A 16,521-nucleotide genomic window follows, 5' to 3' on the forward strand; every position below is an offset into this window, starting at 1 on the left:
ACGTGTAATACGCATGTTGTACAATGTACATACAGTGTGTGCGCATTGTTATACGGCACTGAAGTGGAACGCGCGCTGAAGTGTACCTTGTCGGGCATCTGGAAAGACGTAAACTAAGTGATTTTTGCTACTTTTTTTTTTTAAATTAAGATACCGACTTAAAGCAATTCCGACTTGAGTCAAGTCTAAACTATCACCGGCATTCTCTAAAAGAAGGCAATTTTCAACGCTCTTATCGCGCATCTCCTTTAACCCCTATATCCGTACTTTGGTACATGTCTTCAATTGGGTAGTGAGCGAAAGCGCCACGCTGTAGAGGGCGCTATTAATGTGCACCGTTAATTTTACATGAATCAGACCATACACGCTTGAGTGGTTACACACACGCCTACATACAGTACGTGCATCGGCGCTTAGAAGTCAAACATTTTATCTAACTCATTTCACTCATTTTTGGTGGATGAAAGAGGTGTCAAGAGCCACGATTTTAGTGTATACCAATCAATGATTTCCAGTGAAAATGTTAATGTCTGGTAGGTGCCTTTATTTCTTTCGAGAATTCGTCTTTACAAATGAAATTGATCATGAAATTGAAAACGAGTTTCATTTTTTTTTAATGTGTTGGATTCCCTGACGTTCATGTGTTAGTGACTCATCAATCGAGAGATGGGATCCGGGTTAGCGTGGTAACTGTGTCAATGTCATTATTTTGTACAAAACTGTGCACTTGTCAATGCTTGTTGTGTAACCAAATTACCATGGAGGTAGGAATCCTGGAATCCTTTATATTTGATCTGGTTGCCTTCTTTTCCGTCAAAAGTTAGCCTAAATAAAGTTTAGTGTACAAATTTACAGATTCACTGTTACGCATTGTTTGTGGATTTTGTCTTTCTCTTTATTTGGCGTAGCCGGCAAAATATTGTTTACTTAAATTTAGCCGACTCCGGCTAAATATACACTGCCTCATTTAGTTGCTGAATCTGCGCTAATAATAATATCATAAACTCTTGTGTACAAATTAAAGCAGTTATTCCATAGACTACCGCTTGTTCACGACATGTGGCACAGAGTGTACATGTACATCTTCTGTGCTCAATCTACATGTCATAGCAGCTTTTTGTTACCACCAAACCTGAGCGTCGACACGCGACAGAGCCCATCAGTAAAAGTTTTCCTACACACATGAGCACAATAAGTTTATTTTTTACATTTTCTCTTACCACTTCACAACATGTAACTTAAATATTGGCACTAAGTAAGTTTCAAAATTTATCTCTTTTGACAACTTATTTCTGTATCACAAACATTAACAATTGCACCTTTTTTTCTTCTAAGCTATCTTCTGTTCTGACAACTTTAACAATACATGTAGTATTTAACAATAAAATCACCTTTGATTTGCAGTGTTTTCCCTCAGTGTTTCCCCATTTTTAAGTTAAAATTGTTAATGGATGTACAGTGATTGTTGTGTAAGTTCATGACTTGTGTATGGTATATAATATTAAAAACTTGTGATTTTTTTTCTCTTTTGTTCTTTTCATTTACACCCTTACCAGTTTCTTTAAGTTTCAACTTTGCACGAATTTCATTTAATCAGTGGCAAATCGGGTTTATTTTGAACAGTTTTCATGCATGCATGAGGAAATGCTGTGGTCTGTCTAAACTTAGATTTTTTTTCTCACTCAAACTCCACATCTTTGTAACATTTCAAGTCCAAGCTAAGCATAAAAAAAGATAACATTGGATGTTAAGTGAACTTTTTGGGGCGGTTAGACAAGCCATTGCTTTTGCAAATTAAACCTGAAGAAATCCCACAGGATCTGCAATACTTTCACTTGCAATACATCCCCCCTCCCCCCCCCCCACCCAACAACAAAATACTGTGGAGAGTACTATTTGGATTCTATAATGGAAAAGTAAGGTAGCACTTAAAATGTCTAACAAGAATAACACTTTGTAATTACACAATGTATAAACTTTCGTAGAAACAACTACTTTATCAGATACCTTACTTTTCCATGTGTTTCTGCCTGACTACACGGCTGTCCACCACTTAATGTTTCTATAATGCTGAAAGAAATCCCTTGAAAATATCCAGCTTGTGGAAAAAGGACAAAATTAAGCAGGCTCTGAAAATCCCATTTCTTTGCTGTCTGAGCATGACGTGAACACCAGATCCAAACTTACTGTACTTGTAGAAAGGTGGTGAAAGTCCCAACCTTTTCATATACACGTCTCTCAAAGGGACGTTTATCTGAGTCACAGTTTTGTCCCGTGCATCGTGGGTGTGCTACTAAGCGAAAAGAAAATCTAATCACAAGTATTTACAAGATTGCCATCTGCGCTAAGTTTCCTCTTTAGACAAAGTAACAAATAATCCTGTAACATATATGTGTGGATTTGTCACTGGTAGTGGTTAAATCATTGCATGCACCGTTTTAATTCACCTTTTCCACTTTTTCTTTTACTCCCATCCTGTCCAATATTTCTACCACTCCCACCCTTTCCCCACGTGGTGTGCACTGTTCTGTGGACGACTGCCGAGTGAAGACATTTGCAAACGAATTTCTTTTCATCTTCTGTTAAACGCACGGATGTGCCCTCTTTGTGTTGATGCGTAGGGCCAAAAGCTCTACTCATTCAGTTAGGTAAGTTTGTACATTTGGCTCATGTTGCAGAAAATCATGACATTAGAATGTTTAGCATGCTAAGTCTTGAATGTTATATGTTGAATGCAAGTTTCATGTACATGTAGCATGTGGCATGATTATAAAAAAAACAATTGCATTAATTTGAGAATGGTTTTGTTGCAATGAACAATCATACATGAATGTTTAGAAATGTAATTTTGTGCATACGTTTGTGTTTTCTGAGGAGACTCTGTTGAATCAAACATAATCCGTCAATATTAATTACATTGTAAGTTCCTCCTATACAAACACACATGTTATTTCAGTCAAAATCATTCCAATGACTGTTTTTAACAGTTAAGAGCTCCCAGCCTACCGGTACATAGGATTGACTGACTGTGACTGATTATGTAACTTGGTACAGCACTACAGCTATGCTTTGACTGTAGGTGATTGATAAGCTAGCTGTGCCCACTTTTGTCTGTTGACTGAATTTGACTAGTTACAGTGCTTGCTTGAAGTATGATCTGACTGTTGGTGACTAGCCTGTGTAAAAGGCATGGTCGGGGAAGAGGATAGATTTTTGTTTGACTATCTGTGACTGTTCAGACAGCAGGAGGGTTAACCCCTACCCTCCCAGATCATTTGACAAGGTCATTTAGGATTCACTAAAATGCACTAATTAATAAGCTGCCCAGATTTTGTGTTTGTTTTCCTGAGTGGGATCCTTGAAAAGTTCAGGAAGCCCAGACATAAAGGTCAAACAAGTTGATTGCAATTAGGAAAGAAGGTATGCTCTATCTAAACATGTATCTGAAAGCATTTACTTGTTGAATATCATCATTCCTAGCGCCCTCTTGTGGTAGTGCACATACCATATTCTATCCTGTTCATTATAGCCTGCAGTTATAAGCATTGGTGACATCATACACATTCCCCTAGGCCGTTTAAAAAAATAAACCAGTTTCTCTTCTTGCCCGTTTCCTTATTTCCCACGCGCCTCCATTTTTTTAAAGTTCATACGTTTGCAATTATATGTTGCACGTAAATTGTCAAGATATAATCTTTTAATTTGTTTCCAACAAAATTGACCTATCGCGGTAGAATCGCGTCAGAATCCCGTCAATGCAGCTTGTGAAATATTGTCCAAATACATGATATACAAATAGATGCGGAACGCGCTGAATCTGAGACAAACAAAACTTAGTGCACAACAATTCCATAGGGTTGTCAAGGGGGCGTGGCTAACTCGCAAACGGCAATAGGTCAATTGTAGTTATGTAGAAAGGGTGATGGCTCCTTTGGTCAAGAAAATGGAAGAATTTATCCATCTGCCATCATCCATCATTTTTATAAAAAGGCTAGACAAGAAAGTTGGAGAAACTACTTATTTTTTGTACTCGGCTTTATTTATATTACAAACTAATCTTTCAGACAATCAGAGTGTACATGTACTGTGCGCATGGCCTTATATAAACTTTCCTTATCGTTATCTTTGTATTTTTTGTATTATTGTTTACCATCTGCACCACTCATAGGGCAAAGTTTATTGGCGTTGCAAATCCAAACACAGATGTATAAATAACGTATATCTTAGCTCGTTAATTCACACGATAGTCTGTAATTTGCAAGCACTCATCATGTAGTAATAGTTCCATATGCCAGTTTTCCCTGACTTGGATTTTTATTATCAAAATGTTGATGGCGGAAGAAATAAACAATGTGACGTTCACCACAAGCACAGGTAAATGTATGCATTTTTTAGCCTTCTCACTAAGAGCCTATTCCATGGTCTGCTCAGTGCTGAGCATGGAAAGTTGCTAAGAGTAAGACTAAGAGCGATTACCAGTCAAAATGTTGTGCAGTGTCTGCTTGTAACTGGTTCTCCGCAGATTTTCGCTTAGCACATAAATTTGCGAAGCAGCAAGTGTCGTTGCGAGTGAAGCACAGGGTGAGTGCGCCCTCGCTTGTTTACGCATATGGTATGGAGATGATGCAAGTAATTTTCAATGTGTAAAAGGACCCGAAGCATGTTTATGTTAGAACGAGGCATGTTGAATGGCATGTCATTTCATATTCTCTATTGCCGCCATATTATAGCACAGATACACTGTACATGTTCACTGAGTTCATTAGACCATACAGAATGGATTGGACGGTCGGTGAAATATCCAAAATTGCACTAGTACAAAGTTACTGACTGTAAACTTGCCAGGGGGTGGGTTAGACAAATATCCCAATTTATGGCCGAAAGATAACAAAAAATTACCAAATGTTGTACATTCCATTTATTTATACCATAAACAAAGGCTTCAGTCAGTTGTTATGGCTACTTACATAAATTTGTGCCGATTTTTGCTCTATTGTTACCTTCTTCAGATGATCATGATAGATAATGATATTGATTACAACATTGATTTCTGGTGAAACTGTTCATTTGTCTGTAACAAATACTGTGTACATAGCACTGTGCTGCGCCATAATGAGTCATTGAAGCAAATAGACTTTGGACCGGTACATATTATAAGGAGGTGTATGCGCGCAGGTGTTTGAAGGGGTATGATAGTTTAAGTAGCAATAGGACTGATGTTTAATACATGCAGATAGGCTTTAGAGGTCTGCATTGTACACCGTAGTTCCGTGCAAAGCCAGGGATCTTGAGAAAGAGTTTTTATTAAGTTGGAGTTGATTTAAGTGGTCTACAGAATCTTGGGATGATGTGTTTTGTAATCCCAACAAGGTAAAACATGTATGTATATTGCATGTTCGTGTATATTACATTTTGAGTGTCACTTTACATGCCCATATTTGCGCGCTTTTTTATCTCTGATGACAACAGAACATGATGTCATGAAAAGTTATATTGTGCAGTTTTTCATTGTGTATCTTTGCATACCATTTGTTACAATATTTGCCGAATCACACAACTCCAAGTTGGCAATTCTTACACATGTACATAAGCAAGCACTCTCAAATTTGTATCCTTGTGGAGACATTTCTTTGTTCTCGTGTAGTAAAGTTTCCAATTTTGAAAGTGAAGTTTCAAAATGCTCTTATTTTAACCAGAATTAATTTTCTTGGCTGAAATTCGGACCTTATATCCCTTTTCTAAAACTCTTCCATTTGCGACAGATCAACCCACCTTGGAAATTCCTTGTTTTTGAGTAAAATCATGTATCTATTTCGTGAAAACCTTGTGGAGACCTATTCATCTTTAGAAATTGCCCTGTGGAGACCTTTACAATGTTTTGTTCCCTATTGTGTGCGTGTCTCCACAAGGATACAAATTTGAGCACTCCATTGTGATAAGGTGCAGTGTCTTTGTACCACCATGTGAATGGTACATGTATACATGGATATTGCTACTGGGTATCCCTTTCACAACTTCACCACCAGACTACCAATGCAGTACACTGTAAAAGGTTATTACATTGATGCTTGTAATGCATGGCTTGACATACATTGTATAATTAAAGCACTGATCCATGCCAAAGTTGGGTTTCTTGCGGCATCTTTTACTCATAGCATTTTATACCCTGCAAAAAAGTTTTCATCGTGAAAATCCATGGGACTTGGATTAGAAACAAACATGAATTTTGTCGGATTGTTTCAAAAGGTGGGTACATACTGAAATCGGTGTTAAAACCCAGAATTAAAAAGAGAAAGTGTTTACCGTGCCTTTTAGTGCTACACATGGTCTTTGATTTTTAATGAGCAGTGTGCTGCAAATGCTAATGAGAGAACAGCTACCCAATTTCCTCACATGCGTTGTCTGATCCTCTAGGAGGGAAAGATGGTTGCATCATGCACTTGCAAGTAATTAGTCAGTCTGTTCCTTGCTCTATGGTTGTACAATGTACTTTGTGCAGCTGGTGAAAAATATCCTCCAAAATGGGAAATTTTGAAACTGTACAATGTACATGTACATGTATTGCCTGCTTCACATGTATGTTAGAAATCTCAACAAATAGTGTCTCATCATAAAAATTGCAAATCATGGGTAGACATAGTACAAATGTAGACACTAGACATACATGTATGTACATGTATTGTGAGTATATATTTTTTTTTTACACATGACCAGTGTTGCAGGAAATATGTGTGCAACGTTTGTTATGTGTGCTTGGGTTCTTGTGATTGGTTTCGTCAGTGCGTCTGGGCAGGCAAATCACCTTCTTCAGTTTCACGCCAACCACACTGACATCAATGGGTTGTGAAATGATCAACTGAAAAACACATAGGCCTACATGTGCATGTTTGTTTTTCTCTCCTTACTTATAATGTAACTGTACTCGTATTGTGGACACTTCCACTCAATAGTGATTACTTATGCTGGTACATGTAGTAGAATTGTATGCAACACTTCAAAGCTTACTCCCCCAGACTCTATGACCCCATGTACATGTACATGTACATGTACATGTTCATGCATTACCATGTGTTTGTCTAATGCATGCACATGTACTTCTTAATTATTTCACAATGCTCAGTCAATGAAATTTTAACAATTGAATTCCGCAATTGAATTGTATGCATTCATGAACACTATCCGAAATAAAAATGTAATCATTATCAACTTGCATTTGCTTCATATTAAACAATGCATTTGAAAATGGTTGTGGAAATATGGGGGGGAAAAATCACATTTCCATCTTTGCTCCCAACAGATTCGTTTGAAAATCAGTCATTGTGGATTGATAATTCAACCGACACTGAGTTGACGACTTCGTACGAAACAACGGCTTGGGACAACATCACCGACAGCCCTGAAGACATTACCATGGCACCAACGCCCGACCCTAACTCCATGCGGGATTTCTACATCGGCTTGACTCTAGCCGTCAGCTCCAGTGTCTTCATTGGGTCCAGTTTTATCATCAAGAAGAAAGCATTGATTAAGATATCCACTTATGCCACTAGAGCAGGTCAGATAATCCTCCCCCCTTCCCCCACAACCCTTCCCCCACAACCCCCCCCCCCTAAAAAAAGTAGAGGAAGGGTAAAACAGGAGGGACTTTTTTCACACAAAAGGAGAGTTTACGTGACTTGCTAACCATTGCAGCATAGTTTGGCAAGAAAGCTTACTGATCACGACACCATGCAACACTTGTCAAAGTCACAAAGTGAGAAGTCTGCCCAGTGTAACAACATCCAACAGGTCACAAATCCAAAGACCAAAATGCCTTAGAGTCTGTGGTTGCCAACTACAGCAGGATACAACTGTGGCACTGTTCAGTGGGACTAGCTCTCATTTTTTTTGTCTCAAAATTGGCTGTTTACGTTGTTGATGTCGATGGCTCAATGCAGCAAGGTCCCACAGACTTTTACAGCGGATGCACTGTGTTGCATCTGACAGGGTAAGAGTAAATAAATGAATAAAAATCATTTTTCGATATTGGGTTTTTGCCTTGCGCCATAATTGCAATTTATTTTTCTTTGGTTACCTAGGTGATGGTGGCTATGGTTATCTCAAAGAATGGCTTTGGTGGACTGGATTTTTTTTACGTGAGTATGCTTTTACGTAACTGTAAGCCTCTGTGTATTGTTGCATGCAGGAAACCAGAAGTACGGTCATATATCACATTTTCATTGCAGCACTAGACAGTAACCCCAAATTATGACGTTGATGCAACATCACAGATGTTTATCTGCATATGAATTACAGCGAAGCACAACGCAGCTCAAGAACTTATGGTTAACCGTACATGTAGTATATCCTCATCAAACGCATGCTAGTCCACGATTGTTAACCCCTTCGCGCCGGGATTATGTTGACATTGACCAGACCCAGGTATGGGATTGTTTTTCACGAACCTCAATGCCAGATGGGTTCAGGCCGTCATCTGCGGGTAGCACACCCTGATATTTCCGGCCTCGCTCGCTGCGAGCGGGTCGCAGACAGATATTTCCGGCCTCTGTTGCGTGTTTATCCGTCATCCGTTCCGAATACTGCAAAACCTTTGTGTGTATTCACGTCTTCCGACGTGAACTGGTTAAGCTACTCTAGCTGAAAATATGAGACCAGGTTGGTCACATGGCTGGGCACCAGTAGCTGCGCATAACGCAATGTACAACAAGGAGCATAGTAAAGAGGTTGCATTACATGAAGACGTTTGACTGTAGCTGAATCAAAGATGACTTGCATTAGTTTATAGCATTACATTATAGCATTAGTTTATAGCATTACATTACATGAAGACACTTGACTGTAGCTGAATCAAAGATGACTCGCATTAGTTTATAGCATTACATTATAGCATTAGTTTATAGCATTACATTACATGAAGACGTTTGACTGTAGCTGAATCAAAGATGACTCGCATTAGTTTATAGCATTACATTATAGCATTAGTTTATAGCATTACATTACATGAAGACACTTGACTGTAGCTGAATCAAAGATGACTCGCATTAGTTTATAGCATTACATTATAGCATTAGTTTATAGCATTACATTACATGAAGACACTTGACTGTAGCTGAATCAAAGATGACTCGCATTAGTTTATAGCATTACATTATAGCATTAGTTTATAGCATTACATTACATGAAGACGTTTGACTGTAGCTGAATCAAAGATGACTCGCATTAGTTTATAGCATTACATTATAGCATTAGTTTATAGCATTACATTACATGAAGACACTTGACTGTAGCTGAATCAAAGATGACTCGCATTAGTTTATAGCATTACATTATAGCATTAGTTTATAGCATTACATTACATGAAGACACTTGACTGTAGCTGAATCAAAGATGACTCGCATTAGTTTATAGCATTACATTATAGCATTAGTTTATAGCATTACATTACATGAAGACGTTTGACTGTAGCTGAATCAAAGATGACTCGCATTAGTTTATAGCATTACATTATAGCATTAGTTTATAGCATTACATTACATGAAGACACTTGACTGTAGCTGAATCAAAGATGACTCGCATTAGTTTATAGCATTACATTATAGCATTAGTTTATAGCATTACATTACATGAAGACACTTGACTGTAGCTGAATCAAAGATGACTCGCATTAGTTTATAGCATTACATTATACATGTAGCATGAGCTTATAGCATTATATTACATGAAGACACTTGACTGTAGCTGAATCAAAGATGACTCGCATTAGTTTATAGCATTACATTATACATGTAGCATGAGCTTATAGCATTATATTACATGAAGACACTTGACTGTAGCTGAATCAAAGATGACTCGCATTAGTTTATAGCATACAGGATAAATGTACATTACACATCAACTGCTGATTTGACCATGCCCTTGATCAAACTAGTTCAGGATAAAGTTCACGAGACATGCTCAACAAGATAATTTAAGTTTTTCAGTGCTTACTTGCCGATAACTGTCACATTGTTTCAATTTTTCAGGAAAAATTATGGTGATCTACACATAAAGCTGAAAAAAATTATGAAAATTCTCTTCCTCCATGTTGCTTTAAATTATCTTTTGCAATTCATGCTCATTGATTTTACCTTTATTACAGTGAGCTTTGGGGAGCTGTTCAATTTCGTGGCGTACGCATTTGCTCCGGCTACACTCGTCACTCCACTTGGTGCTCTCAGCGTGCTCGTTGCGTACGTATAGAAGCGTTATTCTGTTTTAAATTCAGCTCAAAACGCTGTAACAATTCACCATGTGAATAATTTTCATTTGTGTTTTGTACAAACTCGTACCATCCACTGTTATAGTTGACTGCATCACAAGTCCCTGCAAGTCCATCACAAGTCCTCCAGTCCCACGTCAAGTCACAAGCTATTCGAATGAAACGGTGACGAAGTCATTCCTTTGTTATTGTGCCCCCCCCCCCCCCTGTATCTTGTGACCGGACTTGTAAATGGACTTGTGACTTACTTTTGATTGGCTTATGATGGACTTGTGAGGGTTTGACAGTCGTTCTGATTTGAAAATCACAGGTGTGTGGGAAAAGGCACTCGTGAAATTTTCTAGGCGTGTGGTTTTTCTAGGTGTGTGATTTTCTAGGTGTGTGATTCTGTGGTCCAGGGCCATTCAGGCGTGCAATTATTCACACTTCTCAGGAAGCTTTTAGGCGTGCGATGGTGTAAGGGTGCAGTCGCACGCCTCAAATCAGAAGGGCTGTTTGACTTCAATACTGGTCTTTTATAAGATGAACTTGCCTTAGCGTGGATGCAGGGAGGGGGGGGGGTGTGCTAAAGTGTCCTTCAGTGTCAATGTTCGTATCATTTGGACCATTGAGAGGCAACTTGAGCTTGGATTCCACAAACAACAAGATTTAAAAGCTTTCACTTTCAAAGGAATGAGTTGTCCTCACTCAGTAGTTTTGTTTCTCTTTGTACTCCTCAGTGCCGTGATGTCATCCTATGTTCTCAAAGAGGCGCTCAACGTCTTAGGTAAGGTGGGCTGTTTGCTTTGCATCATGGGATCCACCGTCATGGTCATCCACGCTCCTCAAGAAGACGCGGCCAACTCGCTGCCGGAGCTGGGGGTGAGACTCAAAGATCCAGGTAAGGAAAGACATACAGCTGTGCATCTGCATGCTTTCTTGGAGACAACTTTCTTGAGGAGTTTTAGATACTTTAGCTTAATCCTAGCCCAGGCAGACGCAACACGGCACATCGGGTGTAAAAGTCTGTGGGACCTTGCTGCATTGAGCCATCAACACCAGTGCATGAACGGCTTATTCTGAAACGAAAGCTAGTCCCATTGAACAATGCCACAGTTGCATCCTGCTGCAGTCGGTGACCACAGACTCTGAGGCATTTTGACCTTGAGCTTATTGACCTGATGGATCTTGCTACACTGGGCGGGCTTGTCATTTTGACAAGTGATGCATGTTTCTGTTCAGCAAGGTTTCTAGCCAAAATCTGTAAGGAGTTAGGGTTAATTACCGACATGTCCTTCAGGAGATTCTGAGCCTGCTGAATTGGGGAATTCTGGCTCAGAATTCTGGCTCAGCATTCAAGAACAGTAAATCACTGGATGTGTTGCCAAAGTTTAGAGTATTTTCATTAGGTTGGGAAATTAAACAATTCTTAGTTACTCTGAATTCTGAAATGAAGCCAAAGCTGGATCGAAGCCAGGATTTCAAAATTGTCCTCTGCTGTGCTTACTGCTTACAGGCCTACATTCGATGTCTCAGGACAACGGTTTATAACTAAGAGATATTGCCTGGTAGTCAACTGTTGTTAATCTTTATCTCCATATTCCCTTATTTTGTTCTTCCCAGCGTTCATTACTTACATCTGTCTAGTGTTTGTGGTGTCTGGTGTCATGATCTTCTACTACGCTCCTCGCTACGGCCAGAAGAACATACTCATCTACATTACTATCTGCTCCATCATCGGTTCCCTGTCCGTCATGGCAGCCAAGGGCTTAGGCATAGCCCTGAAGGATTTCTTCAGCGGGAAACCGGTGCTCACCAACTGGTTGACGTATCTCTTCATCCTGTGTCTGGTAACGTTTATCTCCATACAGATGAATTACTTAAACCGAGCCCTCGACGTCTTCAACACCTCCGTGGTCACCCCGATTTACTACGTGTTCTTCACCACGAGCGTCATTGTCGCATCAGCCATTCTCTTCCAGGAGTGGATGACTATGGACGCTGGGTCGGTACTCGGCACCTTAGCCGGTTTCGCCACCATCGTCTGCGGGATTTTCCTGCTGCACGCTTTCAAGGACCTCAACATGGGTTTCAAAGATTTGTCCAACATCACCCAAAAGAAGGAGAACAGGCAAAATAGTATCAACGATTCGTCGCCGAACCACGTTCAGGACGAAACAACATTTAATAGCAATATTGAGACAGAGGCATTGCTTTCTAATGCTGAAGAGGGAAGAGCACGTGATATAGACTGAGTGGCCCCTTTACAATTGTAACTGAGTTGTAAATTGAGTAGTAATGAGTCAGCCGAGTGGTGATTGAGTCAGTCACAAGTAAATCACAAGTCAGTTCACAAGTAGTTGCAAATGAACACTGACAAAGGAATGCCGTTGTCACAGTTCGTAGGAATAGCTTGTGACTTGTCTTGGGTCTGGAGGACTTGTGAAGGACTCTAGCAATGTGTAGCTTTACAGTACTTCACATCTTCTTAAGGGGTATTCTTTGCTTGTATCTTATTTATCCAAAGCAGCATTTATTGACATCGCAATTAGCCTCATTTTCAATTTCATGAAAGTCTGCCAGTCTGTGCCAGTTCGTGTCAGTCTGTGTTGTCTTAAAGCACATCCAGGACATCCATCCAATCATCGCATGCTGATGCAGTTCACTGCTTAGGGTGACACTAAACTGGTAACCCTCAAATCTTCCTGTATAAATTAAAATCAAAAGTACACGCATGCCAGTTAAATGTCTTCTACTGCAAAGTGTGTTTGGCGCCCTCGTCAGGTACGGATAAGAAGAGCTGTGCCAAAGTAGGAATTTTCGACTTTGACTATGGCTTCAACTGTTTCATTCAATCCTATCAGCCCAGCCGTAGCCAGAAGTGAAATAACATAGTCAAGGCTATGGCTCGTTTGTGGAAATTAGGCTGGTACCTTGTACTTACTCCAAATCAATGCACTGATCGTTGTTTTGACTTCAGGGTACCCAACCAAGATGGCATGCAATTGAAGCATGCAGATTGGCATTGGAAAGGTGAACTTCTAGTTGCCCATTTGCACAGCCGTTGCTACTTTGGCAATGAATTTGTCGTATAAGAATTATCCAAATCATTCTCGCTTGCAAAATATTGGGTGAATATGTGTGTGTGTGTGAGAACATTTGTCAATTGAAGGTCAGTGTGATTATTTCTTTATATGCAGTTTTCAGATCCAGAAAATCCTTGTGTTACATCTGAAACAAAAAAGAATAATGTAAATAAATACAAATAGAAAATCCTCATCTGTTGAATGTGTTTCTATGTTTCAGATGTACAAAAATATATTTGAATAATTTAATACAGTTAATATAGTGTGAATTGTGTACTTCATGTAACAGAAATAATGAGTATTGTATATAAGTGCAGTAGAAAGAAAATAATAACTTGTGAGTGTTTAGGAAGTTATAACAGTCAGCTGCCAGTTTTCTAATTGATGTGAAGCACGATGACTTTACTCGGTGTGATTAACTTATTCTTGCATAATTCAGGTGTTCCTCCGAAGTGGGAAATATCGCTCAACAAATGTATGCGCTTAGCGAAAACCGTCCGAACACCAGTCACAAGCAAGGTACATTAGTACCCGTTTTGGCTTAGCGAATATATTTTGTGCTCAGCAGATACATGTGCTTAATGCTCCCGAAGTTGACCCTGATCTTCTCGTGTTGAAATGTTCCCATTGGTGTTTAATATTACGTAGTGCATTTAACTTTGCGTTTCAGAACCAATTCCTGTCAACCAATGTCAGCAACCAAAATTGTGTTCAATTATTAGGCGCTTCAGTTCATTCAATTGTTCATATGTTAGAAATAACCGGCTACCCGAGTCATCAATTGTAAAAGTTGAGAGGGTCTGGAAGAATATTTCGTCGTCTTTTTACGCTTTGACCAGCAAACACGACTTAAGAATAGCGCCATGTAACCCCAAAACACAGAAGTACTTTACTTCTTCTTTTTTTTGCTCCTGTGTTTCTGTTCCATCCTCATCACAGGTTTTAAGACAATCCCCAAGAAAGTTGATCATTTTTCAAATGAGGTCTTGGCTACAAAATTAATACTAACTCCAAAATGCCCTAAACACCTTGATGCCAAAATTGTGAATATTTAAAGTTTTCTTCCAAAGTTGATCTTCATTACATCCAAACTTTCACCGTACTCAATACCCTCGGTGAGTACTAGATCAGTCACTGGTAAACAATTCAAATATGAATGCTGGTCCATTTCTTATACCCTGACTATCCTGGACCCATGCAAATCTACACACGTTTCTAGGATTTTTTATGGATTTAGCCAATGGTACTTCTCAGGGGACTTGAAGTCTCATTTTTTTTAAAGTAATGAGACGATACCCCTTCTTTACTGCATAGTGCGGTTCCTTGAATACAGCAAGGAATATAGAATTAACTACCGTAGCAGTGTTCTTGTTGATTTTTTTTTTGCCTTTGTTGTGTGATTATCTGTGACGAATATTCCTGGTAAATAAGAGAAACCCTGTATTTTGCGTACAAGGAGTGTATATTGGTGATCAATTTGTACATAATGTAACATTCTTATTTAGAAATATTCTATTTCGTGACTTATTTAAGCATTCAACGGGTCAATCAACTGCTCGATTTTAATTTTTCTGGAGCTATTTGTCAAGAAGGATGTTAATATTGATGTGGAAAAGAAATTCCGTTCATATTTATATGATGAGAAAGTATCGTGTGAGGAATATAAGGCATGTCTTGTGAATTGATGTAAATTTTTACATCGTTTGGGAAATTTCCAGTGTTTCGATTAATTATTTGTTGTGTCATTATTTTGATAATAAAGTCTTTGATAAGTTGATTTAAAGAAAAAGTAAAATTGAAATAAAAAACTTGTTTTAAACATTAAGTTATACAAAGTAATCTGCTGACGGTAATATGTGTACTTTCTTAATGGGCTTTTAGCCCCCCCCCCCCCCTCCCCGCTTTTCTGCCCCTCCCCTTCTCCATGGCCCATCCTTCACTGCATGGGTTATGCATACCATAATTTCATTCAAGTTCAACTCGTTTTAGTTCCACAATTGTTAAGGACTAATAATATGACCAATACTGTTGGCCATGTATTGTGTATTTCCAAGGTGCGTATTGCCATTCCTGATTTGAATGGAAGTACTAACTGAAAAATAAATTCCCAAGACAAAGGTCAAGACAAAACAATACTGTGCCAACTTTTCTGTTAATTCAGTTCATACTGTTGAGCCATGCCGTATAACTGATTGAGAATTGGAAACTCCTTATACACACGGGTTCTGCAGTTTTAGTAAACGCCGTGTACAAGTCGCCCCTGTATTGTGATTGGTCAAAACAATCGTAAGTGACTTCTTCGTCATACACGCGCGCACGTACTACTGGTGCCATTGGCTAAACACGGAACTTGGCATAAGTTGAAATGACGTCACACTTACGAACCGGATGGGGCGGAGCTTAGCGGATCATGCGCTGCAGTTGTGTGCAAAGGGTACGACAGTATGATAAGTGGTGTGCGTGTATAATGTCGTGCGTATATACGCCCACAAACCACAAGATATGAAATAAATCTCCATTTTGCAAGATGTGTATCAACAAAAGGATTTTATTTATATGACATATATTATGGCAGGATGTTTGTTCCACTATTTTCATATTTTTCTTCTCTTTGGGGTGTTTTAATATCTTTCTGCAGATTTTTAATTTTTTTTTAGCACGAATTACTTCTGCTCTAAATGCTTCTTTACAGATGATTTGAAAATATCCATGGCGTGTCTGACACTCGTTCTTCCCTCTGTGTTACGCCTGGTGTTTTTATTGCAGACAATTTTTCACCAAGGTGATATGAAACAGACCTAAACGGTGCGACCACGCTGCAGACTTATTGCAGGATGGTGAAATTGGCAGTTTTTAGCATATTGCTTACTGGCGTCGGCCGGTAATTTACATTGATCGTCTAGTAATGATGGACGAAAAGGCGCACAGCTTGAACAACACCAGTGATGATTGAGATATGGGACCATATCACTCCTTATGTGGCACTCGAAGGAAAAACTGCAACTGCAAGAAGAAAGAATTCGCTTATAAATTTCGATTTGAAACTCCTTGCCACCATCCAAAATGGCAGCCAGTGGTAAAATCTTACAGTATTCGCTCTTCATCACTATTCCCATTGCGTTGGGGGCATTTGCGTTTGCTCACACAAGTTTCGGTGGCCAACCCATGTGTGGGTTTGTCGACTATGCTTTGGCTATC

General features: G+C 39.2%; 1 protein-coding gene across 4 annotated transcripts; it reads left to right on the forward strand.

The window, feature by feature from the left end:
* The first annotated feature begins 359 nt into the window (after window positions 1-359).
* LOC119727505 (magnesium transporter NIPA2-like) lies at window positions 360-15,166 on the forward strand. 4 transcript variants are annotated; one of them, XM_038199397.1, is made up of 7 exons: window positions 360-533; window positions 2,551-2,648; window positions 7,298-7,555; window positions 8,079-8,135; window positions 10,139-10,229; window positions 10,978-11,138; window positions 11,861-15,166. In XM_038199397.1, exons 3-7 carry the CDS (start codon window positions 7,411-7,413, stop codon window positions 12,490-12,492), a joined length of 1,086 nt encoding a protein of 361 aa, XP_038055325.1. In that variant the 5' UTR covers window positions 360-533; window positions 2,551-2,648; window positions 7,298-7,410; the 3' UTR covers window positions 12,493-15,166. The 4 variants fall into 4 exon arrangements, with proteins under 4 accessions (XP_038055325.1, XP_038055324.1, XP_038055323.1 ...); XM_038199396.1 differs by lacking the exon at window positions 2,551-2,648; XM_038199395.1 differs by lacking the exons at window positions 360-533; window positions 2,551-2,648 and adding an exon at window positions 4,027-4,374.
* The last annotated feature ends 1,355 nt before the right edge of the window (window positions 15,167-16,521 follow it).

This window comes from Patiria miniata, unplaced genomic scaffold, assembly GCF_015706575.1.
Source record: "Patiria miniata isolate m_02_andy unplaced genomic scaffold, ASM1570657v1 HiC_scaffold_20, whole genome shotgun sequence".
In the NCBI taxonomy this organism is placed as follows: domain Eukaryota; kingdom Metazoa; phylum Echinodermata; class Asteroidea; order Valvatida; family Asterinidae; genus Patiria; species Patiria miniata.

Excerpts from the sequence above, each read along its gene's own strand:
- LOC119727505 (XM_038199395.1), top strand. The coding sequence starts at position 4,326 with ATGTTGATGGCGGAAGAAATAAACAATGTGACGTTCACCACAAGCACA. Across the intron at positions 7,556-8,078 it reads CACTTATGCCACTAGAGCAG|GTGATGGTGGCTATGGTTAT; the intron begins GTCAGATAATCC and ends TTGGTTACCTAG. Across the intron at positions 10,230-10,977 it reads GCTCTCAGCGTGCTCGTTGC|TGCCGTGATGTCATCCTATG; the intron begins GTACGTATAGAA and ends TGTACTCCTCAG.